Source organism: Fringilla coelebs (genome assembly GCF_963513975.1).
Source record: "Fringilla coelebs genome assembly, chromosome: 10".
Classification (NCBI taxonomy): Eukaryota; Metazoa; Chordata; class Aves; order Passeriformes; family Fringillidae; genus Fringilla; species Fringilla coelebs.
Window position 1 is genome coordinate 2,574,070 of NC_140036.1, and position 24,232 is coordinate 2,598,301.

At 43.7% G+C, this 24,232-nt stretch overlaps 1 protein-coding gene across 3 annotated transcripts; it reads right to left on the bottom strand.

Moving 5' to 3' along the window:
- Positions 1-1,934: 1,934 nt before the first annotated feature.
- On the bottom strand, positions 1,935-23,552 carry KLHL24 (kelch like family member 24). Of its 3 annotated transcripts, XM_084212571.1 has the most exons (8): positions 23,379-23,552; positions 21,386-21,479; positions 17,052-18,039; positions 11,955-12,139; positions 10,937-11,055; positions 9,676-9,864; positions 9,064-9,252; positions 1,935-7,914 (listed from the first exon to the last, which is right to left on the bottom strand). In XM_084212571.1, the coding sequence occupies exons 3-8, from the start codon at positions 17,969-17,971 to the stop codon at positions 7,714-7,716; spliced, it is 1,803 nt and encodes a 600-aa protein (XP_084068697.1). In that variant the 5' UTR covers positions 17,972-18,039; positions 21,386-21,479; positions 23,379-23,552; the 3' UTR covers positions 1,935-7,713. The 3 variants fall into 3 exon arrangements, with proteins under 3 accessions (XP_084068697.1, XP_084068698.1, XP_084068699.1); XM_084212572.1 differs by lacking the exon at positions 21,386-21,479; XM_084212573.1 differs by lacking the exons at positions 17,052-18,039; positions 21,386-21,479; positions 23,379-23,552 and adding an exon at positions 13,502-13,704.
- Positions 23,553-24,232: the final 680 nt, after the last annotated feature.

Consider the following 24,232-nt stretch of genomic DNA (forward strand, 5'->3'; position numbering starts at 1 on the left):
CGGTCGGGTTCCTGTACGGAGAGACGAATGCAGTGATTTGATCCTGACTTGCTGCTTGGAACAACCGTGTTTTAATGTGTTAAAAGATCTGAGGGAGGCTTTTTAATGTGGAAGATATTTCACGAAAGGATGATCGGGGTGCTGCAGTGTGTTCAGAGAATGGCAGCGGAGTTTGGGAAGGGGCTGGAGCACAAGTCCCGTGAGGAGCAGCTGAGGGAGCTGGGGATGTTTAGCCTGGAGAAAAGGTGGCTCAGGGGGGACCTTATGGCTCTTTATGAGGTTGTAGCCAGGTAGGGGCTGGCCCTGCTCTCAGGGATCAAGGATGAGCGGACATCGCCTTGAGCTGCGCCGGGGGAGGGTCGGGTTGGACATTAAAAGGAAATTCTTCACAGAAAGGGTGATTAGGTATTGCAATGGGCTGCCCGGGGAGCGGGTGGAGTCACCTTCCCTGCAGGTATTTAAGGAAAGACTGAATGTGGCACTTAGTGCTGCGGTCTAGTTGTCAAGGTGATATTCAGTCATAGATTGGACTCGATCTCTGAGGCCTTTTCAGCCCAATGGATTCTGTGATTCCATGATTAGCAAAAGGAAGGACCCAAGAAAGGAGTCCTGGGTGACTGAGGTGCAGGATAGCAGGAACTCACAGCATGGGCCAGGATGGGAGCCCTGGTCTACCCTTAGATAGGCTTCAAAAAACCCTTATACCATACTTGGTGCTCATCATACTTCATATTCTCAAATCAGAGCTAAACCAGTGCAATGCACACAGTTAATGCCATGGTTTGTGTTTGGCTCTGGCCAGGCTGCAATACCTCTGTGAGGTGCAGCTAATGGCATCAATACTGTGGTCTGTGGCACTCATGCTTCATGCTGTGAGCCCTGAACCAGCACAAATTAACATCCTGTTCACTCATGGGTTGGCAAACTTATTAGCAAGTCTATGCCAAATGTTCACAGCTTAGCCCCTAAGGTCCTCTTCTCATTTCAGGATCACTACTATCCTTTCTGACACTACTAGCCTTCCTTTCTGCCAAGCAACAGATGTGAAGTATGGCAGATAGTGGAGACTGTTCTTAAACACAAATTAGTATCCTGCTCACCAGGAATGACTAATATAGTTCAATTTTATTTTCTTCCTTATTTCTGCTTAATGGAAAGAGGAAGACACTGTTCTTAGAATACTGCCACCACCTTACTGTGTTTGAGACTTAAAATATCTTAAGGTGGGCTTTCCAGCTCTCAAATGTATTTCTGTTGCTTTGAAGTCTGCAGAGATTCCCATTTTTTTTTTCCAAGATTACTTATTTTTGCAGTAAGCTGAGCTTCTGCAAGCACTGAACTTGACTGGAAGTTGCTTTTGGCACTGCAGCAAGAGCCAGTCTGTGGCTGTACCTGAGCCTGGCCTCCCTAGAGCTGCAGCAGGCCTGTCACGTTTTCAGTTGGGCTCTACCAGGCCTTGCCTCTGCCCTGCCATGTGTGAGATGGCCAAGCCTCTGATTTTAGGAGAATAAACCCACAGGATTATTTCCAAACCATGTTTTGTTAGTGACCTTCCCAACGTTTTATTACCTTTTCCCCATTTCCTAGGCTGGTTTTGCCTTCTGAGTCCAGTCACATTTTCTTCTCATCACAATACCCAGGACTAACCAGTATTTCACATCCACCCCCTGCTTTTTACTTTTTTCAGTTTTCTTTCAAGTTTGCTGTTCTGTGCAGCCTTCAGCTTGCCTTTATTCCCCTTGGTAGGACAGGAAAATGAGCAGGGAAAACACCTATATTGGGAGGCAGGAGAACAGATGAGAGGAGAGAGGCTGCACAAGGGGCAGAATCCAACAAGTTACATGGCCCAAAAAAAGCAGGAGGGAGTTTCCTCCTTGTACCACCGAGCCCCACCCTGGAACTTCTCATAAACTAAATAAACCACAGTGAACTATTCAAAAGGCAAATGTTTATTAGATACACTGAACTTTAAAAAACTTTCAAAGAATTATGCAAGAAGTATATTTAAATATAATTAACAGGTGTTACTGCAATTGTGCTACATTACAAAATCACTTTTCTACTGTCAGCACAATCTGAAGACCTTAATGTTATATGTGAGATCCGTTACACTGACTCTGGCACACAGTAAGTGGTCTGAGCTTTCCTGTTCAAATGTCATTTGTGCTGCACCCGGCTGTTCTTGAGGGCAAGATCAGCTCTCCGTGGAACTACAGCTTTATGTTTCAGTAAAGAAAGGAACTGGCAAGGAATAACAAGAACTGCTGTTTTCCTCAGCAAAAAAAAAGAAGATGAAAATATGATTTCAGGCGAAAATATCATATGAGTAACAGTTCAGGAGGTAAACTCTCTTTCCATGGCCAAGTAGTTCCTATTAATCCAACTCCAAAGTGCTACAGGTGCACCAAAAGGAGAATGACTCATAGGTCCAGCATTTACACAGATGAAATTAGTAACAGTACATTACATTCAAGTCTCTTGATTTGCTTATTGCCATGCTGCACCATATTATTGCTTCATATTTTGTATCTTGAAGAGGTTGATGACTTTGGAGAGTTCAGAAATATCACAGAGGCTACTGACTAATACAAGAAACTGTACATGTTAAGGACAGGAAGTCAAAGACTAAACTCAGTCCTTTGTCACTGAGGCGTTGCTAGAAACAAAAAATAGAAAAAAACAAATACTGATTTCCCTAGATTAAATCTGCCACTGCACTGTAATAATGGAAGCATTCTAGGCATGTTCTAAACAAGAAGTTTAACTGTGCTAATTAATGAATGGCAAGATTTATTTCTCCTAGGAGGACATTAACAGTCTGGACAGTAAGACCAATCACAATAAAGATAACAAACTGGGAGGAGTAATCCAAGCTCTTCTTCACAATAGATAAAAATATAGGTGAATTCAAGGCACAGGTATTTTCAAAATTAACACACATTATTTTCTTTGGAGCTAATCATACAAACTAAGCCCTAATTACACTATTAGCAAGTTATACACAGGGCCTGTATGTGCATCACTTGTAACAGCACTATCAGAGAATGATCACAAAATAATTCACATACAGATGTGCACACATAAATGTACTAGCATTGACTGGATCTCTACAGTAGGAAAAAAGGAACATTCCAGCAAATCGCTTACAGTTCTTAGAGTAACATCATCATGAACTTGTGTGTGACACAAAGGCAGCGAGCAGGGAACACAGAGTCACAGCTGGTTTGGGCCTGGTGGGAGGGAGGCTGCTGGTTACACAATTATGATCCATTTTAATTAATGCCATCTGAAATAATTCCATACTGAGGAAACTTGTGTGCTAAACATATTGTACAAAACCCAAAGCACTCCTTGGCCCCCAACCAGATAGCAGGTTTCTGCTTACAAATTTTATCTTGCCCTGTAGGCTCCTTTTCTGAGTATATGGTGCTCAGATTTTCTTAACCAGGCACAACAAATCATTTCATTTGTAATTTCTTGTGTACATGAGAATACATTCAGATGAAAATATTAATTGTGCCTCACAATGATCAAGTCTTGTGAGATTCTTAATGCTCTTGAATTGGGTTTCGCCATCTTCAGTGGTAAAAAAGAACCCCACAGCTACTTGCCTACTGGGGCAATTCAGAAAAATTAACCCCTGGCTTTCCTGAGCATTGCCACTAGCAGACCATAAGCATCTTTATTGCTCCAGCTGAGTTCAGTGAATTGACAAATATGAAACATTTTTAACACCTGAGTTTCAGCATCTGGAATTGCAAACTTATCAGCATCCTGAACGCCCTGGTTTCAGCAAGCCCAGCCAAACTGCAACCCCTTCCTGCCATCTCTGAGCCTCCTCCAATGCCTTTCTCCTGTCTCTGCTCCTCAGGGTTGGACTCAGCCCGCTCTCTGCTGACCAGCACCCCCCTCTGCCCCGGGCAGGGGGAAGCATCGAGTCACAGGCAGTGAGTGGGCCTGCTTCTTGTTCTGTCCTTGCAGCAAGTCAAACACAAACAGGACAAACCAAGCGTTTGCCTAAGATAACGAGGTCAATTCAACTGTTCTGAGGAAGAAACTGAACAGGCAGTAGCGTCCTTGCTCTCAAGCACAGGTGACCGAAGCATCCTCTGAATCTCTGTCCAGGTGAGCATTTCCTCTTCCTCCACCATCAGCCTCTCTCAAAACTTTGCCATATTAAAAATACTATTTAAAAAGCTTCACTAAATTATTGTAAGGGTCCATATCAACATAATCTACATGAACATTTTTGCTTCAACAGAGTACAAACAAAGCTACCTTTGATGAGAACTGCATTGGTGCCAGTCAAAAAAAACAAAAAACAGTCTGGACCCTTTTGGTGCTGGAGGGGAAAGCACAGTGCCCAATTCTCCAGACACACAGTATAAAATGGAAGAGATTCCTCAAATTGTGCCTACCTAACCACTCCCAAGGAAGGGTCTACAGCTACAACTACAAGATTAGCAGGCAATGTTCTGTGGCTGATGGCTGTAAAAGGGGAAAGCTTCAGCCACAAGCCAAGGGCTAGAGGCTGCACGTGCTGCAGTGATCAGTAAGTGATTCAGAACCTTCCAAAAGCCTGGCTGCAAGAAAGCATCAACTGTCTTTTCAATTAACATCACACTGCTAAGAGCAGAAGTGGACATCAAAACAGAGAAGAAAAATATTTACTCATTTCTGTTTAGCAGAGTGAAGATAATTCTTAGAATTTAATTTTTTAGGTGTGACTTGGAGATGCTTGAGCCCTCATATGTATGGTTGGACTGAAGTTACATCTTTGTGCAGGTGCTCTACAGCTACCAAAACTACTACCATTTATGACGGAAATAATTTGATTATAGTAGATGACATTAATGATTTTCTATCCTAGCTGAGACAAAGGAAAAAACTAAAACCAACTTGCTGCTCAAGCCCATAAACTGCAAGCATCTAATGCATTAATAGTGAGAGGTTAAATCTTTGAATCCATCTATACCTAAGTGAAATGCATTGGAGAACAAGTGGCTCAGGAATGCAACTTCCAAATTAATGCATCCTTCTAGAAATATGGCACATTTTCATTAAATCAAGGTCAAATTGTTCTTTTCTGGTATATCTAAAAATAATTGTTGTAATAGAGAAGGCCATAAGTGCAAATTATTTACAGAGTAAACAAGCAAGAAGAAAAACTCGCTGCCTGTTTTAAAGAAATCATTGCTTAAGTAACTGCCAGTTAGCAGTGCTCCACACCTGTAACTGTTCAGCTTTGATACAGATTCTGAAGAACTGTAAGCAGAAGTTTTCTGCATCTACATTTCTGCATTTACTGGTTCATTAAACACTGTCATTTTCAAAAACAGGTAACAGAAACAGTACATAAACTGGTAAGAAAAGACAGCTAAACTATAAAATTAGTCTTAAAAACCTTGGAAAGCAGTATCTTGTTATTTACAGAGTAGTGCAGTATTATAAACACAGATTAAATGACACTGTTCTATACCTACAGAATAAGCACTGTTTAAAAACAGTATAGCATGACAACATTACAAGTCTGAATACAAACAAGAGGAAATCAAAGGAGAGGAGGATATTTTTCAAATTGCATCTGTAATGAAGTGCTCCTACAGTCTTTGTCATTTTTCTTTACAATGATGGCATAAGCTGTTAGTACATAAAGTCAGTTACAGGGCAATTACAACAGACCTTATTCACAGGTACTGAAATTGCCATTTCAAAGTAAAATTTGGTGAGCAAAACAGATTAAACTTAGAAAAGGATTAATTTATCTGATTCATTTGTCTTACATTATATCAAGGGATTTTCTTTTTAGGACAATGTGAATGCTCAGGGACTGACCTCCTGATTACATCACTGATATGCAATGATTTGTATTTTATCAGTATTCTTACCATGTCAAAAGCAGTGTTTGGTATTCAGCCAGAAACTGAAATTTGTGTCCTTTCCTGAGGTTACAAGTTAATGCATCCCAAAGTGCAGCTCCCAGTGCTCTTTAAAACTCATGACCATGTTACTGAAAATGGTGACTCCCAGTTTGGCATAGCTTCACTGAGGGTCAGAATTTCCATCTCATGAAGAAATACTCTGGGAAAACAGATGAGGAAAGTCCAGTGGAACAAACAACGTTCCAGAGATGGTGCTTATTTTCACCCTCCTGAGCAAGTACAGAGACCAGAACCCCGAGGCCAGGGCTGGCTCTGCAGGGGTTTTATGGAGTTTTTCTGCCCTGGCACTGACCAATTTCCTTACTGGCTGCTGTCCTCAGAATTCCTTTGAAAGGCAGTTCCTGAGGTTTTTGGTGATTTACAGGAAATTGGTACACAGACAATCTTATTCATTTTCCAACTCCCAAGTGCTATTTCAGTTTTTATGAACTTTGTGTCTCAACTGTACAACTGTGTACTGGAAATAAGGAGTCCTAGTACAGAAATCTAGGGAGGACTTAAAAAAATACCTTTACTGAAAAAACCCCAACCCAATAATGGTGGTGCATCAAAATACAGGTGCTTCTTAGGCTTCAAATTATCCAAAACACATCATATGGCTACATGGACAGGTCCACAGATATTTTTCTGGTGAAAGGAGGAACCTTTCCAGAACAACTTTATCTATGGCCAAGCAGCTTATTCAGTAGTTTAACTGTGCTACAGTAAGTGATTGTCTGAAGAAAGGCCAAGAAATACTCGCTGGATACTCTGCCATCTCTGCAGATGAGACATCCAAAACACCAATTTATAACCTGTAGGGCACAAACTCCAGTCCCCACCTCTACCATCAGGTAATTTATAACGTGATTCAGAAAACTGTGAGAATCCAGAGTTCAACATCCCTTTATTTCCTAAATAGTTTAGACATTTCAGTGAGCAAAGAGTGAACCCAGTAACTCTCAGCCTTCACCCATACTATTCAAAAAGGTAAAAACTGTGATTCAAACTTTGCCTCACAGGTGCATGCCTGAACACACTGGTTTTCCATGTCATGGAGCCTTGTACTTCTCTGCTGGACATTTATGAGCACTATGAATAAGTTTCACAGGGTTAATGTACACAAGCATCACTGCAGTGTGTTGTAGTGGCTCACCAAACAGCCAGTTTGTCCTTCAGAAGAAAGCATTTCTCAGAGATTCTCATTATTTGTCCAATGTAGCTTGTTTTGTTGGTGTTTTGGTATTGCTTTGGTTTTTTGTGTTGCTGTTTTTGTTTGTTTTTTTTAAAAATTTCAACCCAAGCATGATCTGACAAAAAATCTAGTTGGTTTTAAGAATGATGCTTATGAATTATAATTGAGCTTTTTAAATTGCAGATAATGATCCAGGATGACTCTTTGGGATTTACTTGCCTATGCATTTTTCCCATTAGCAGAACTGGAAACACCTTGAAGATATTGCTTTAAAAGACACAGGCACAAATGCTGAAGGCACTTTCCCCAAAAAGCTTTCAAGGTTTTACTTACTAATGACACATAGGGCAAACTTGCTGACCACTGTACAATGTCCTGCTCTTTTATCAGAGCCCACGGCAGATATAACTGAACTCTGCTTACTGGATAGGTTTGTAGACTTGTTTGGTAAGTTAAATTAACCCTTTTTCTAAAGGCACAGGATATAATTTTCATATGACACTTAGGCAGGGAATTCCCACTTCAGGAATCTTTAAAAAGCCTGTCTTGCAGCAGACCACTGGATTCATTCTTCTTCTTTTTTCAAGAAAAGAAAAGTTACAGTTTAAAGCCTTTTTCATTATATCTATGAATGGTCACACAGCCATGATACGATACTGGCCTGGGCATGGCTGCTACTCCTGTGATAATGCCCGTGGCAGGGTCATAACAAAGAATAGTGTCTGTGGCTTCACCATTTTCCCGTCTTCCACCAAGGATATAGATTTTTCCATTACACACAGACATGCCACAATTCTCCTGTTGCAAGAAAACACAAGGGAACACATGGTTATTTAAAAAGCAAGACTTGATTTGTGTCTGTCCCCGTGCAGGAGGGCAGCCCTGTGACTGCCTTCTGTAAACAGCCTGGCCTACAATGCTTCCTCCTGAAAGGGCCAGTGCAGAAAGCACAAAAATTAGGGAAAGCAGCAGCACAAGACTATTTCAGGTCTAAGCCTTTACTACATGTAGCTCAAAGGGAACAATGGAATACAACTGAACACTGTACTTACCACTGAAAGATCTGAGATAGGGAAAGGAGGAGAGAACAAAGTTTTCAGAAGAGGGACCAGTGTAGGTACTATTAATGCAAAGAAGGGGAAAAAGGAGAAGCACCTTAGAGGAGCAACAGATAATGAAGAGGGATGTAAATGTGGAAAGGAAAAAAGGCATGACTAAAAAGAGTGCACAAGAAAAGACAGTGCTATGTCTTACTTGAAACAGAGATAGGATTTTATTTCTTCCTCAAAAGCAAGCATGGAAAAAATACTCAGTTAAATAGAGAACACAGATTAAAACAGAGGAACAGAGGGAAGACTGGGAAAAAAAAGAACAAATTTCTCTTAAGGTAATACTATAGAATATGTGACTGGTGTTTTTAAAAGATGGGGAAATGTAACTGCTGCACACACACTTCACTACTGAGCAGACTCATTCAAATCCTGCTTGGTGTCCCACGTGTGGAAATGAGAGAGCTCTCACTGCTAAGGTCAGACACTTTCTGTGCTATACAGTGGGGCTTTTTCACACTGTAAAAACAGCCTTCAGTATTTCCTGTTACACTGAAAGGCTTTAATCAATTGTAAGGAAATTACTCCCTTCAGTCTAAATGACTACATGCAACAGAATGTAATGTCTATACAATGAAATCATCATCCACTATACTGTTCTTCAACAGTAACAGCTCTCAAGCAAAGCTGGACTGCCTAAGTGACACCCAGCTGAAAAGCTACTGGTTTAGAAACCTCCTCTTCTGTGATGTTTTGAGTTACACAGATGAAGAGGTAAAGCAAGAATGGAATCAGAGATGTGATTCTATTAGGGTTAAGCAAATATATACCTATTTAATGCCAAGATCATGTCAAAAAGTACCTTTCAGCTGTCTTTGGGTTTTTGATTGGTAATTACCTGTCTGCTGAATGTATTCTGTACATGCATCCAGTAGTCCTCAATGGGGTCGTAGCAGTAAATGGCTTTGGTGAGCCCGCCAGCCACGTAGATCAGGTTGTTCAGGGACACGGCCGTGATACATCTCTTGGCAATGGGGATGGTGGCACGGAGCAACCAGGAATTGGTATCAGGATCATAAGACTGAACCTGGAAACAAGGACAGGCCTTTCAGACTGAGAGCCCAGCTGAGGGAACAGCCTGGCATGCTCACACAGGTTACACAAGGAGAGACAAGGCAGCAGTGCCTCCCCAAAATAACTAGAGTCAACACACATGCAGATCCATGTATCAATAATTTATACATATGTGCAATGTTTTACATTGTTTCCCAAACACTCCCATTTAAGAATTCTTTTGAAGCCAATGATACATGCAATGTATCCTTGAGAAAGACCACAGGAACAATGTATTGCTCAATTAACATTTTCTACTCTGTATTTTTTGTATTAGAATAACTCCACACTCCATCCAGCACAAAACAGCTCAAGCACATCTGCTGCAGGACCTGGTTTTAACCAGCAATCCAGTTTGCTGTGGATAGAAGAATGCAACCCAACAGAGCCAACTGACCTTGTCAGAACAGGTGTTGTCATCAGGGCCACCCCCGATGACAAAGAGTTTGCCAACACAGCTGGTGACAGCTGGGGAGCTCACAGCCTCCTTCAGGGGAGCCACCTCTGTCCAGCGGTTGGAGAAGGAGTCGTAGCACTCCACACTGCTCAGGCGGTTCTGCCCATCGTATCCTCCCACCACGTACACCTGCACAGAGTGGTGAAAACTGCCATCAGGTTGTGTCTGCAGCAGGTATTGCATTTAAACATCACATTAAATTAATTTAAAGCCGATTTGCTGGGTTTGTCAAGGGACACATTCCTCACATTTTTTATTTATACACAGGAGGAGAAGAATATGGTCTGAAAATAACAGGTAAAGACTCCCTGGAGAGTTCCATTCAGTCACATGTGGAATGACACTGCAAACACATGCCAAAGCATACTATTATTAATACTGCAGTAGAAACTTCTTATTTGAATAGCATTTGTTAGAAAAGGCATTCCTCTGTATTTCCCTTTTTTTAGATAACATTGAACAACAACAGCAGCAGCAAACACCCATCTGAGTTTACCTTTGCTTTTTTGGCATTTTGTTTTTTCCCTACTTGCTTACTGAAGTATTTCCTCCTCTCAGTTTGTAAACTCTACTGTCTTGTCTCTTCTTTCATACTTAGGAAGCAGAGGTCCTCATTATTTGTGATTACCTTCTTCCCTCTGCTTGCTTAGCTGCACGTTTCATCTCTGAGAAGATCAAGTGACACCACAGGCACATCTTGTCTAATTTTCAGTAAGGGAGTCCCAACTAGTGGTTTTATGGTCAGGCATATTTGCCTTCAAAATATAGCAAAACCTCCCATTTCCACATGACATGTGTTTGCTTAATTTCAATAGAAAACATTAAATAAAACTGCTGACATTCAGAGCAGTATCAGTTTCTGTTAATAACTACATAAACTGTTAGACAGCATTTTGAAGCACAGGCAAATCCAGATGCTTCTTTGCTTCCCAAAAAATTGCTTATTTGAAATAAGCCACTTCACTGATGAAAAAATAAAACCCCCAAAAAATAAATGAGCAGTAAGATGATTTTCATGTCCATGGGTAGTGTCTGACTGATGAAGAGCCTAATTGTTTGAAGTATTTTACTTGAAAATATAAAAATATTTTTTAAATTATTAGATATGAAATACAAAGTAATACTGAAGTATTTTCTCCTCTCTTTTATTATATGCAGCAAAGATTCCCACTATAAAAAAATTAAGATATACTTCTCTTACTTTACCCAGAAGAACAGCCATTTTATGTCTCCATCTGCCTTTATTTAAGGAGGCAACTCTGATCCATATGTTAAGTTGAGAGTTATAAATCCAGACATCCCGGCTATTGATTCTTCCACCTTTAAAATGAAACATATGCCAATCTGAATAATTATTGAATGGATAATGCTAACTAGTAACATGCCCCTCTACAGTGGGCAGGGAAAACTTTATGTCCCCTTTTGGGATGTAATAAGGATCTATCAGTATTTATACATTACACTGAATAAGTAATTTGCAGTGGATTTCAAAGATAAAATCACACAGAAATTTGTTTTCCTCACGCTTTCCTTTCCCAGATTGCTGAGATCACACGAGATTATTCCTTGAAGCTGGAATGCATTTTAATGGCTTTTGCCCAAGCTCTTCAGATTTCTTGTAGTGTCACTACCCAGATGAGACTCTGAAATCCTCTGCCTGTGGCACATCCCTCCCACCCCTCTCCTCTGTCCTGTGAGCATCTCCTTGGCCTCTCACTTTGTTCCAATGACACAGGCACAGACACCTGAGGAGACCATTGCTTTGGTTAAACCAACACACACAGCCTGCTGGCTGAACCATCAGCTGCACCCTGTAATGTCCCCTTGCTAAAGGTCTGAATGTGCTGCTGAGAGAAGCCTGCTTGGGATTTTTTGTCTGTAGTTTTTCCAGCTGTTGCTGCGCACAGGCCCCTGCTGTATTTCAAAGCGGCCGTTAGTTGGTCTCTTTAAATACAATTGATGTCCTGGAATCAGCTGTAAAAAACTGCAGATTCATGCCAAACAAGAACTCCAGAAAACACTTTTGTTTACAGTAAGATTGTGCTGGGACTGGTATTCACAGCAGCAAGTGATTTTCAGCTGAGCTTCTGGAAGTTCACAGTACAAAGACCTGCCACACTACTTAAAAAGCAAACCAAAACAAACACACCCCACGGACAGGACACAAGGAAAACCAACCAAACAAAGAGAGAAGTCTTGAATTGTTTAGGATTATTCACCTGAAACAAGAATATCATTCCGCAGAGCACACACGGCATACTCAGACTTGGTAAACTCTGGAAGTTTAGCCAGTGACTTCCACTCTCCTGTCACAGGATCATAGCACTCCGTGTACGGCAAATTAAACCCTCCAACTCGTTCACAGCCTCCAACAACAACTATCACCTCAGAATAACCAGTTGATCTAAAAAAGTGAACACAGAAAATTAAGATGTAGGGATATTTATTAGTACGTGGAGGCCAAACAATATTGTCTACAAAACTCGTTGAAAATCAGAAAAAATACTGTTTAGCTTTAACTTCATAACAACAATGAAAAAAGAAAATAGAAGAAAGTGTCATTTAGCAAACAGGTTTTCACTGTTTCCAGCTGTCTCATTACACAGCAGGTTACCACACTGACAGGAGTCCTGTGCAAGTGGTGGAGTTGCACTGCACAATGGTCTGTGTAAAAATCATGTCATTAAATAACATAGAAAGCTCTTACTAAAATTATATTTTTCCTTTCACTGTACATGTAGATCAGAAACAGAGTTCAAACCAGGCCAGAGAAAATGAGATGAACAATCTGTTTCACAATGAAATCAGTCTTCATTCCCCCTCCTGAGCTTTACAAAATTAATAATACTTTACATCACCTAAATATTCCAAGTGTTTAAAAGCAGAAGGAATTTAGTCACCAAAACAAGCCAATGCACAGTAAAACAGAAAACAGCAGTGACAGGAGGAAACATTAAGGAATACTGAAATAAAAATTCAAACCTAAAACAAAAAACTACAATTCAGTGGGATTAAATCAGGCATTAGACAACAGTGTACCCATACAGACTGTTAAGTTCTATTCCACACACTGATTATTGTTCTACTAACCAGCTGCTTCTGCACTATAGATATTCTATATTCACAGCAGTAACAAAACTTATCCAACAAAACTTAATGCACATTTGAATGCAGAGAATCAACCAACTATCTTTGATGTGCAAATCAAACTGTGACCACCTTTATTCCTCCTGTCAGACTTATGATTTCTTGTCAGCATTTGTCAAGCTCCTTTCCTTTCAGAGCATTTTAAAATTAAAGCATTTTGCACTGACATAGTTATCTCAAGGACTGCTGTCAGTTAAGCAAAACTGAATGTAAGATTGCTTTTATTTCTGATGAGCCTTTTTGTTGTGTTGTTCTTTGTACTATGAGATACCTATTCACAGGGGGATCATAGAGCAGACATTCATGTCATTGCTCAGTACCGGTGTTCTCCCAAAAATAAAGAAGAAAGGACTTATGCCTGCATTTGAGGTAAAAGTTACATGATCTGTCCCTCAAGTTCTAACATGAACTTATGCACATATTCATCTATAAATCCTGTGTTGAGGCATCATGAATAAAACTCATGAGCCCTTCTATCTCCTTGTCACCACACACCAAATTGAAATATTCCATACATGTTTCTACCCAGAATACTGTAAACAGGCAAAGGCAATGCTAGATGCTAACATCCTACAGGATGAGAATAATGAGATGTGTCTGAGGAATGGCACTTACACACCTGAACTTGTCAGAAGAAACTCTTGTCAGCTGCTCAGCTTTGAAGTCACATTCCTTCCTGGTTTCTATGTATTTACCGTTTACTGGTTTTTGCTTTTTTGAGGAACAACTCTGAAAAGAATCTCTCAAAGGGTAAGAAAGGGGAAGCTCCTGTGCCAACAAAGCATTACCCAGGAAAAGAACTTCCATAAAAGCAAGACACTCATCTCATAATTTGCCCTAGAAGCAAGCCCAAAGACACCAGCTTGTGTACAAAGACATTTGCCTGTGCATTACTTTCTAGATTATAATTAAGGCCTCCAATCACCCACTGAAAGGATGACTGTGACTGATCATCAATCTTTGGTTTAAAATTAAATGAACCAAAAAACTTTCCTCAGAAAGAGCTTTTTATGAAATGGAGTTTTCTAAGAAAATATTCATTTAGCACAGTATTTCAAATCCAAAGAGAACAAAAAATTTTCCTAACATTTTAGTACCTATATGACCAGATTCTTTCTTCAGGTAAGAGAAATTTTCTCCATTGTATTTTCTTGAACAAGTCTTGCTTTGTGCAGGTTTTATAGTTAGTTCCAATTTGTTTTGTTTTTTCTTTTTTAAAGACAGAGTGCACACCCATTTTTAAAAAAAGTAAAATGTGGTAGGAATACACAAAAAGAACATCCAAGCACAGGCTAATTCCAGAAAAGAACTAAGGCTATATTTAAATGAAGGTAGGAAAAAGCTGTGACCTCAACCAGCAGTACAGGAAGCCCTTCTTGCAGCCCTCAGAATAAACAGTGTGAGCAAAGTAACACAGTGTTAAACCAGGCTGTAAAGATTCCAGGAGACACCATCCCACCAAGAACAGGTGCATTATATAGAAATGAAGGAGTGGAAGACAACAGTGTCATTCAATTCCATGCATTCCCAAGAGCAGGCTTTCCAGGGGTCCTGAGCTCCACACACCTCTTGAGGTGAAAACACCAACCAGCACAGCATGAGCTGGACAGAAGAACTTGTGGGAGCTCAAACTGATCACATTCAAAACCATGGCAATTTCAGAAAACAAATTACAGAAATTCAAGCAAACTATAGAAATTCTGGTAAATCACTACTTTTTTTTTCCTTGCTGTTAAATCAATTTTGGGTAGTAAATGAGGTAGCAGACAAAATGCAAAGTGAAACAGAAACCCATCTTCAAGTGGGAAAAATAAGGGACTACATTAAAGCTTTCCAAAGGCAGCCAAAAAGGACACATTAAAATGTGTAAACATCCTAATTTCTGGGTAAAGAGCACACTCAGGTACGAGTACCAGACAGCTGAACAGCAGCTTTGATGACAGTCTAAAGATAACTCAAAGCACACAGCAGTTCTGGGTATGGAAGTGTGTCACTGCTCACTGCCTGCTCTCAGCTTGCAGATTTGGTGTGCAACACAACAGGAGGGACAGACAGGCTTAGGGAGCAGGAGGGACAGCCTCAAGATGTCACTGTTGCAAGTCCATAACTGAAAGGCTGTCTCAGAAAGACCTGCATTTGCCAAGGATGCCTTAGTGGCAAAGAGAACAGTTATGCCACACTTTAAACTTTTATTTAACTCTTAACTCGCCAGGTAACTCTTCACTGGCTTCAAAAAGAAAAAAAAAAATTAAACTGAATTGCAATGTAGTCTGTTCTTTGAAAAAACAAGTAGAGCACATTTCCCCCCCAGGTACATCCATATCCATACAACTGATCACAATTTATATCTCAAAGTTTCACTAAAAGCACTGGTGTGGGAATTTTTTATCCTGTAGCCTGTCTCCTTTTAGAAACAGTTTATATAGAAAAGATATTGGAGGAAGGCATGAAAAAAGGAAAAGAGGTCTCCATTGCCCTCCCCTCCCCAAAGCCCCCCAAAATGCCCAGAAAAGGCCAATGAAAACATGGGAGAAGGAAGGGGGACCTGGCAACTATTTCAAAATATGATCCCTTTTTGCTATAGGCAACAGAAACAGACAACAGAAACAAATGACAAAGAACTATTCCATGAATGTAATATAGAAAAGGGGAAAAAATTCCTGCTGGGACGCCAGCCAGTTTTTCTCTTTGTAAATTACTTCTCTTGTTCCTACCTACTCAAACTCCCACTGCAGTTTAATAAACTCAGCAGTAAAACCAACAAACCCCCCAGCTTCAGAAATCACCTGTATTAGGCAAGGCACTTCATCAGAGCCCCACTCTGGGGATATTCAGAATTTCAAGCACATACATCCCCCACACTGACAGAACTCCTGAGTGTATTCGTCTTCCTCAGCCAACTGAGTAAGAAAAGCAGAACAAACACCAAACCAAACACTGCAACTTGCAGCCCCCTCCAACTGTCTGAGCTCCTGTGGTCCCTCCCTCCAGCTCAGAAACAACCACTGCAGCAATTCCCAAACTGCCGTGATCCAAAGGCTTGCTAAGACCTCCCACGGCAGTGCACAGCCTAGAAAGCCTGGGTGGGAGCAGGGCTGCAGGGACTTCAGCATGAATTTCTTCTCTCATGGCAGGACTGACAACTGGAAAGCCACTAATGGGGCAAACACTGCCAAGTGGTTTTTTTTTCCCCTTAAGCAAGCCTTTAACACCTGCCAAAAAAATAAAGGTTCCCTGCAGAGTCACTGTAGAGCAACCACACATGAGTAAGAGTAAACAAAGAGGAGTAACTCCTAATACAATATGTCTAGACCATCATTGCATCACCTTAATGTAACATACAGTTTTATAATAAACTGCTCAAATCAGCTGGAGTTAACTACGAACTATCATCTCTACTATCGTTGACATGAGGCAGGGAAAATATTCTTCAGAAAAAAAAGAATCATAATAGCCATTGCTCATAAATGCCACTAATGGATTCTTCCTCATTTCTTCTTGCAACCTCAGTCACCTATTTGTGTAACACATTATTAAGCAGCAGCAATTGTGAATTATTAAAATGTCACCGAATGAGCACAAAATACTTCAGGAACTGTTTCATGATTCTTTAAAAATACAATATTTGGTTTATTTACAGTTAACAACCTGTTGTTCTGCTATTACAAATACATGTGCTACTCCATCTGTAAAATATTTGTGATGTAGCAAGGAAATGCTCTGAAAACATAATACCCCATCCACATCCTTTGTGGTGTAGTGTACGTTTACATGACTTTGTTACAAAAAGAAAGCTGGGGAAATGGAGTGGTTTTCCTGCCACAGCACAGTAAGCTCTCTTCAAGATGCTGCTACTGTATGAAGTAACTTAAGATGTCCCCTAGCAAACATTAACCTTAAGAAAGTATTTTACTTGCAAGGTAATATAACTTCACTTACCTTTTTTGAGAGCAATAAAGTGCTCTGTGTAAAAAGACCCATTTATGCATGTTCTCAGACATGTGAGCTTCATGCATATGGGGAAGTACAGAAATGTAACTGCAGCAGCTCCAGAGTTTAGCAAAGTAAAATAATCTGCAAGAGATTTTTCTCCAGGCATGCACATATCAAACACCTGTAGATCAAATTATGTCCTTCACGAATAAAAAGGGTTAAAAGAATTTTCTTACCTGCGTGGCCTAGTTCTGGGAGACATCATCTCGTTTCCAAGGATGTGGTATCGCCTGGCTTCGTGCAGCAGCTGATAGCACTCTGGGGAATTCTGAATCAGCTGGTCCACTTCCACAGTCTGAACAAAGTAGTTGGGGTGCAGGAGCGGGAGCCTGACGTGCGTCAGGAGCTCGTGGAGCACGGGCCGGCGCAGCTCGACGGCGCGGTACACCCAGCGCATGACAGCCTCGAACACCATCTCCTCCTTGCTGATCACCAGCTCGTCGCTGCAGATGTAATCTATCAGCTCGTCCTTGCCCAGCTCCAGGAACTCTTCGTGCTGGGACACGTCCTCGAACGTCTGCAGCGCGAAGTTCCTGCACTTGGTGAACAGCGTCTTGAGCGAGTGCGTGTCTGCGAAGCGCTGGATGCCCAGGCAATTGCAGGGATCCAGCTGCTCCTCCAGGAACTTGGCGCAGGCGTCGCGCAGGACGCTGATCTGGAACAGGCTCGACGTTTCGAAGAGATACTGCACGTTCTCAGTGGTGATTTTCACCTTGCCCGTGTACACGTACTGCAAAAAGCAATCCATGGCTTCGGCGAAGATGCCGTTGATCTCCACCAGCATCTCCCTGCTCTCCCTGTGGTCGTTGCAGAACATGGCTCTGAAGTAGCTGCTGCAGGCCGAGAGCACGGCGCGGTGGCACGGGAACTCCCGGCCCTCCACGCAGATGATGACGTCCGTGAACAGCCGGCTGTCTCGGAATTCATTGAAGATCTGGAGAATGCTTTCTGCGTGGGATGATCCCGAGGAGAAGTCGAAAAACTCAGGGCCTGACAAGGATTTTGGGTCCATTTCAAAGACTTTCCGCTTGGTTGCAGGGGAATCTCGTATCCCGCTATCCTCTCTATTCAGTCTGCGTCCCAATATTAGTACCATTGTTACATCAGTTGGCTATAGAGTCATTGAGAAAAACTTGCAGAGGTTCTCCTTCTCAGTGCAACGGTCTGAAAAATTAAAACACCTCAGTATTCAGTCTGACACACTCTTAGCTGCATCACAGGAATTAGACAAGATACTTGTTTGCTCACTCTAAGAATTGGTGACCTTTCTTGGAGGTGGCACAGGGCAAATTAGTGTGCACCTTGCCCAGGGCAACGCAGCACTGCCAAGTGTTAAATGCAAAATACACCCAGAAAATAGCTGCTGTGGATGGCAGCTTCTGAATGTCCCAGAATCACTGGTACTGCATTAGTGTGTAAGACAAAAAAACCTGAGGATCTCGGCTCTAGCAAATCACCTGGCTGACAGAAGCCAAAGATCTCCTGAATAATGATCAAGAGGTTGAACTTTTCCCTTTTTTCAGTGTGATCCTCATTTCAGCTGGAGCCTCCAAAGTACTAATATAACAGCACTAGTCAAAAAGGGGGGTGGGGGGAAGACTGAAATTTTAAAAGCAAAAATTTAATGGAGTAAACTCCATTTTCATTATAAAGTCTATCATAATGAAGTCTTATAACATTAAACACCAGTCTCTGATCTCAACAAGTAACCTTGACAGCAAGTTTTTACCTGTTCATTTCTAACATCTAAAAATTAATTCACTGATAATCTATGATTTGATTAAAAATTAATGTAAAATGCTAGCACACAAACCAGAATGAAAGATGAACTGAATTTTTTTTGTGTAAAACTACTGGAAATATGAACAAAGGGCAACTTGCTAAGTACAGTGAAATTTTCTGTTTTCAAAGCACTACTGGCAAATAATTATTAGCAGAAGTTTTTCCTTGAACACCTTCCAGTTTCAAGTATAAGTGTAAAGGTTCCTCCCAGCACGCAAACACACACTCACATTATCAGAGCACTGAAGTTGCAAAAATCAAATACTCAAACGTTTGCATGTGCCAATATTAAAGTGTGTAGGTGAAGAAAATGCAGCTGACTTTGCAAACAATGCATATAAGAGCTAGTGAGAGCAATCAATCTACCACCACAGGGCTTTTTGCCTCTCCTGACTTTAAAAATGACCTGGATGAATGTACACCAAGACATACTGAGGTAGCAAAAGGCTGGCAAAGCACCCTGTTGGGCCTGGCAATGGCACAATTCCAAATGCTTGTAATATTTATTTCTATGTCTACAAGGCCACAAACGGAATTGTTTTTAAGTTTATGGAAAATTTTTTCATGCCTCCCAAGGTTTTATTCAGTTTCCCTGAATCCACAGTCAGGAAACACCAACTCCTCACGGCAACTTCATTTCCTGATGAGCTCCCATCCTCAGAGCTGCAATTACCCAGTCCCAGACTGGCCACGTCACCACTTAATATAGAACACAATGAACGTGCTTTTTTTAAACAGCCTTTTTACACAGCACCTTTAAAAGGCACCATCTGAACAAACAGCAAGGAAAGAATGCAGGCAGTCCCTTCACTCATTGAGAAAAGAGGTTCAAAAACTATCCCGCTCCCAATAAATTTTTTTACACAAATTTACAAGGTAGATTCTTGGTCTGGGGCTCATTTACCCTACAAAATACTTAGTTTTAATTTGACTTAAAATAGGACCAGTTGTCACACTGATGCCTGAAAAACGCTGTTGCAATGAGCCTATCTAATAACCGATTGCTTCAGAGAGACTAACGAGGCACAAATGGACAATCTGATCTGTAGCTGACATTCTATCCCACGTATTGCACAATCACTTCACCCTGCAGTGACACAGCCCCGATACAAAACAACACCAACAACCACCCCCAGCACCTCAGCTGCCAAAATCCTACCCCTGCATGAACTTCAACTGCAACTCACCAGTGAGGAAGTGGGCAGAAACACAGCAGTAAAGGGAAATATAACAATGCAAATATAAATATAAACACAAAAGGCTCAATTCCAGCATCGCAGATTTAAATCAGATTAATTTCACAAAAGCTAATGGACCTATTTCAAAGACAGCCTGAAATGAAAAGCAACACCCTGATGCTGCATGAGAGGGCAAAACACAGCAACTAAGTAAAAATTCTTCAAGATGATATCTTTCTTATTATGTGAGAAGTTAAGACAGCACTGTATTATGCAATCATTAATAACCAGAAACAAGGGCTCTGGGCTACAGCTGCTCACTGAAGGAAGCAATGTCTTCTTTATGCTTGGAACATCACAAAATTAGTGGTCAGCAAACGATTTTTATTTTTAATGCCCTAATGGTTTAATGAAATGGGAGAATGAAAAAAAAATCCACAGAGTAAAAACTACTCACAGGGATAAATATTTTAAAATCACAAATAAGATCCTAAAAAGGAGAAAGAACTCCACTTCATTGCAGAACATACTGTTTTTAAATGTACTTTCCTTCAATTTCTGTCCAGTTAATTACTTCAGCAGGTTTGCTTCAGCAAAACAATTTCACAAGCCTATCAGTAACAGTGTCACATGTTCAGCTCTATCACATTTTCGTGTTGCCTTCCTGCAAATCTTGCCCTAGCAGTTTTGAAATGTCACCTTCCAGCTGCCAAAGTGGGAAAGGCAGGGGGAAATCTGTGCTTGAGGCTGAGCTGGATATTGTGCAAAGGAGGGAAAGACAGCAGGACAGACCTGTCTGCACCTTTCCTGTATGCAGAGGCACTTATAAACCTTACCTGCCTACAGACCCTGCACAGTAAAACAGCAGTCATTCAGAGAATTTAACACTCAGATCTCTTCAATAAGTTTAACCAAAGCAAAAGAAAAATACAATTTTTTCCCCAAAGACGAGTACTAGGAATTATTTGATCAAAAATAAAAAAATAATACAAAATCCACTGGATTGCTTGTCTGAGCAAGGGTCAACAAGGACAGATCTTAAGCATTCAGTCTAGTTTGAAAAACTAGAAAAGAAAAACAAATCACACTTATAATCGACAGGTTTTCCAAATGCTTTCCAAACACAGACACGGCTCTGACATGATGTTACCTCACTCACACACACACGTATTTCTGAGCTAAGCTGGGTTCACCACGAGTTCAGGTTCCTCTATTTCCTTCACCTACACCATCCGTAAGCTCATGTACACAAGCTGCCCCTCACAAATACCTTACAAGCCCAATTCAGAGGCTGCTACAAGTCTGTAAAACGTTCACCCTGACACCTTCTATCAGTAAATCCCCTTACATAAAACAGTGTCATGTTGCACTGAACTCCTCCTTCCCCTACTGCAGCCCCCGTGAGTGTTTCCCCTCCCCTCCACCCACAGCAGTGCCAGCAGCCGGGTTCCTCCGTGTCCCTGAGCTCCGGGGCCAGGCCCTCCAGCGACACCTTGTCCCCAGGTGTGCCCGAGCCCCAGAGCTCGCCCTCGGGGTGAGCTTTCGAGTACCTGAGGCTGTGCTGGGCTCCTGCAGCTGCCAGGGAGGCGACGTCCAGCCCGTGTCCGCGCTGCCAGCACCTGGCGAGGCCGGAGCGCTGACCGCCTGTGAGGGGAGAAAAGGAGGCGCTGGGAAGGGCCCGGGGGGCCGAGCCGGCAGCACCGGACGGCCCCGGCTGCTCTCACCGTGAGCAGAGCACCCGAGCACATAACCCGAGCACCCCCGAACCGAAACCCAGCACGGGAACGGTGTTTTCGTGCCGAGGCCTGGGAACTGCGGCTCAGATTGGTTTTGTGATGGGAGATAAGGCGGTGGCGGCGCCTCAGGTGCGCGGTTACCGAGAGGCAGAGAGAACAGACCCCGAGAGGCCGGGGGGGAGAACAGACCCCCGAGAGAACAAAAATCCCCCGGAGAACAAATCCCCACCGGGCGGAACCACCGCACGTGCTCTTCTTGTTTGGAAAGGAAGAGGGCGTGGGGAAAAAGAGCGCAACCTTTCCCTCTGACAAAAACAAACAAACAAACGCAACATTTCGCCTTCTTTCATCTTTCTTTGTGACATGAAGAAGACCAAAGATGTTGTTGGTTAAAGATTTTTTTAAAATAAAAATTCTTGTTTTGCAAGGGATATGGAGGATTGGAACGTCCAAGATGAAGTCTTTAAGAATACTGATTAACTAGTAAACAAGAATTGACTGTGATCGAACTGATTGACATGATAAGAGCTGAACTGCGGACGTTTTTTATTCTAATGCAGGACACCATCTTGATTTCTAAAAACAGAAGGAATGTCAAAACTCAATAGTTATCGAAGCTAGTGACACACACACAAAAAAGCCTTAAGTGCCCTCAAAAGTCACCCAGCAAAAAACAGGAACTGATTTGGACATGAGAGTCATGATCATTAAGTAAAACAAAACAAAAACAAGGATTGAAAAGGGACACCTTGAAACTCAGAACCCTTTATGAAACATTTTGTAAACGAAAAGGTCCGTCAGAGGGTAAAAAACCAACTTAAATAGGGAAAAAAGTACGGAAAAAGCACACTGCGTAGTACTATTCATGTATGGGGACGAAACAGTGAAAAAGTCCCAATCCTTCCCCTTTGGCTTCGCTGTCGTTCTTGCACGTGATTCAGACTTTGCTAAACCCAACCCGACCCTGAGCCCCGGCCACAGTGTTCCCAGGGCTCCGGGGTTCAGCCAGATGCCAGCACATCCGACACAGGGCAGCGCCCGCCGGGCTGGAGCGCGGCCCGGCCGCCCGAGCGACCGGGAGCGCGGCGGGGAAAGCTGCAGAACGGACCCGCCCGCGCCCAGCCCCGGCAGGGCCGGGCAGGGAGCCCGCGGGAGCCGCTGCCGCAGGGAACAGCGCAGCATCGAAACCGAGCGGAGGCCAGGGAAGCGGGGCCGGAGGCGGCGGCACAAAATGGCTCCTCCCGGCCCGCCCTCCAGCTCACCTTCACCCCGGGCCCCGCCGCGGCCCCCCCGCGCCACGGCCAATCCGCGCCCGCGGCCCCGCCCCCGCCCGCCCGCGCGGCCAATCCGCGCCCGCGGGGGGCTCGGGGGGCTCGCGCGGACCCGCGGCACGGAGGGGCTCCGCGCGCCCCCCGCCCGCTCTGCCCGCCGGGCCGGGAGCGCAGCGCCCGCCGGCACCGCGGGGCGGGGGAAGCAACAGTAACAACAGCAACAACAGCAACAACAACAACAACAGCAGCAGCACCGTACACCGTAGGGCACGCACCGTCGCGGGCTCCGGGGCTCCGCCGCTGCCCACAGCCCTTCCCCAACGTGGCACCGCCGCTGCGCGCTGCCAGCAGAGCCCTAGACGCGCTGTCCCCTCCGCGGCGACTAACGGTGCCGGCCTACCCCGCGCCCCGGCTGTCCCGTGCCCCGGCTGTCCCGCAGTGGCCTCCGCGCCTTCCCCGGGGGTTGCCGGCCCGCCGTGGGACACCGCACCTCTCGCCCTCCCAGCCGGGAGCGCGCCCCGCCGCCCCGCACTCACAGCCGGGAGCGCGCCCTGCCGCGCTGCGCCCCGCGGGAGCCGCCGCCGCCGCCGGGGCCGGGGTCGGGGTCGGTCGGGCCAGGTGGGTGGGCGCGGAGCAGAGCGGTGCGATCCGGAGCGGTACAGCGCGCTCGGGCCTCTCCGCCGCCGGTCGCGCTGCCAGCGCCGCTCAAAACAAAGGGGCTGGCTGGGCATGTGACCTCCGAGCCACCGCACATGATGTCACCGGCTCCGCGCGGCCCTGGGAGCTGTAGTTCTGCCGCCCCGCCCGGAGACGGCCCCGCTGCTGGGCGCCCGTCAGCGCCCCGGGAAGAGCCGGGACAAACGACGGGGATGGGAGAGCCTCGGCGGCAGCAGCGATGGGTGGCAGCAGCTGCCGTCGCTGCGAGCTCTTGCTGTCGCCGTCGCTTTGCGGGGCAGGGGGAGCACCCCACGTACCCCACAAGCATACCCGACCCACCCCGCCCCGTGAGCAGGCAAAAGCTTCAGGTGCATCGAAGCAAGCGGTTGCATCGGGAGAGCACCTTCCAGCGGGACAGTCCCTTGTGCCGGCTCTGGAGAGCCCTACCGAAGCTCTCCAGCAAGAGCCGGCTCCAAAACTGAAAACAACACCCTGTCTTGGGGTGGGTGTTCAGCCTACATGACCAAAACAAAAATCATTACATGAAAAAATTAACCAAGATAGAATCTTTGTCTACCTGAGCTATAACTCCACCCAATTAATTCAGAATTTCCAGTTCCTCTTCAACAGTAACACAAAACAGAGTGTTCCTGTCCTTGCTGACCACGGAAAGCCAAGGTCATCTTTAAGCGGGGACATTAAAAGAGAGCTCTGCTGTCACAGCTGGGGGTCC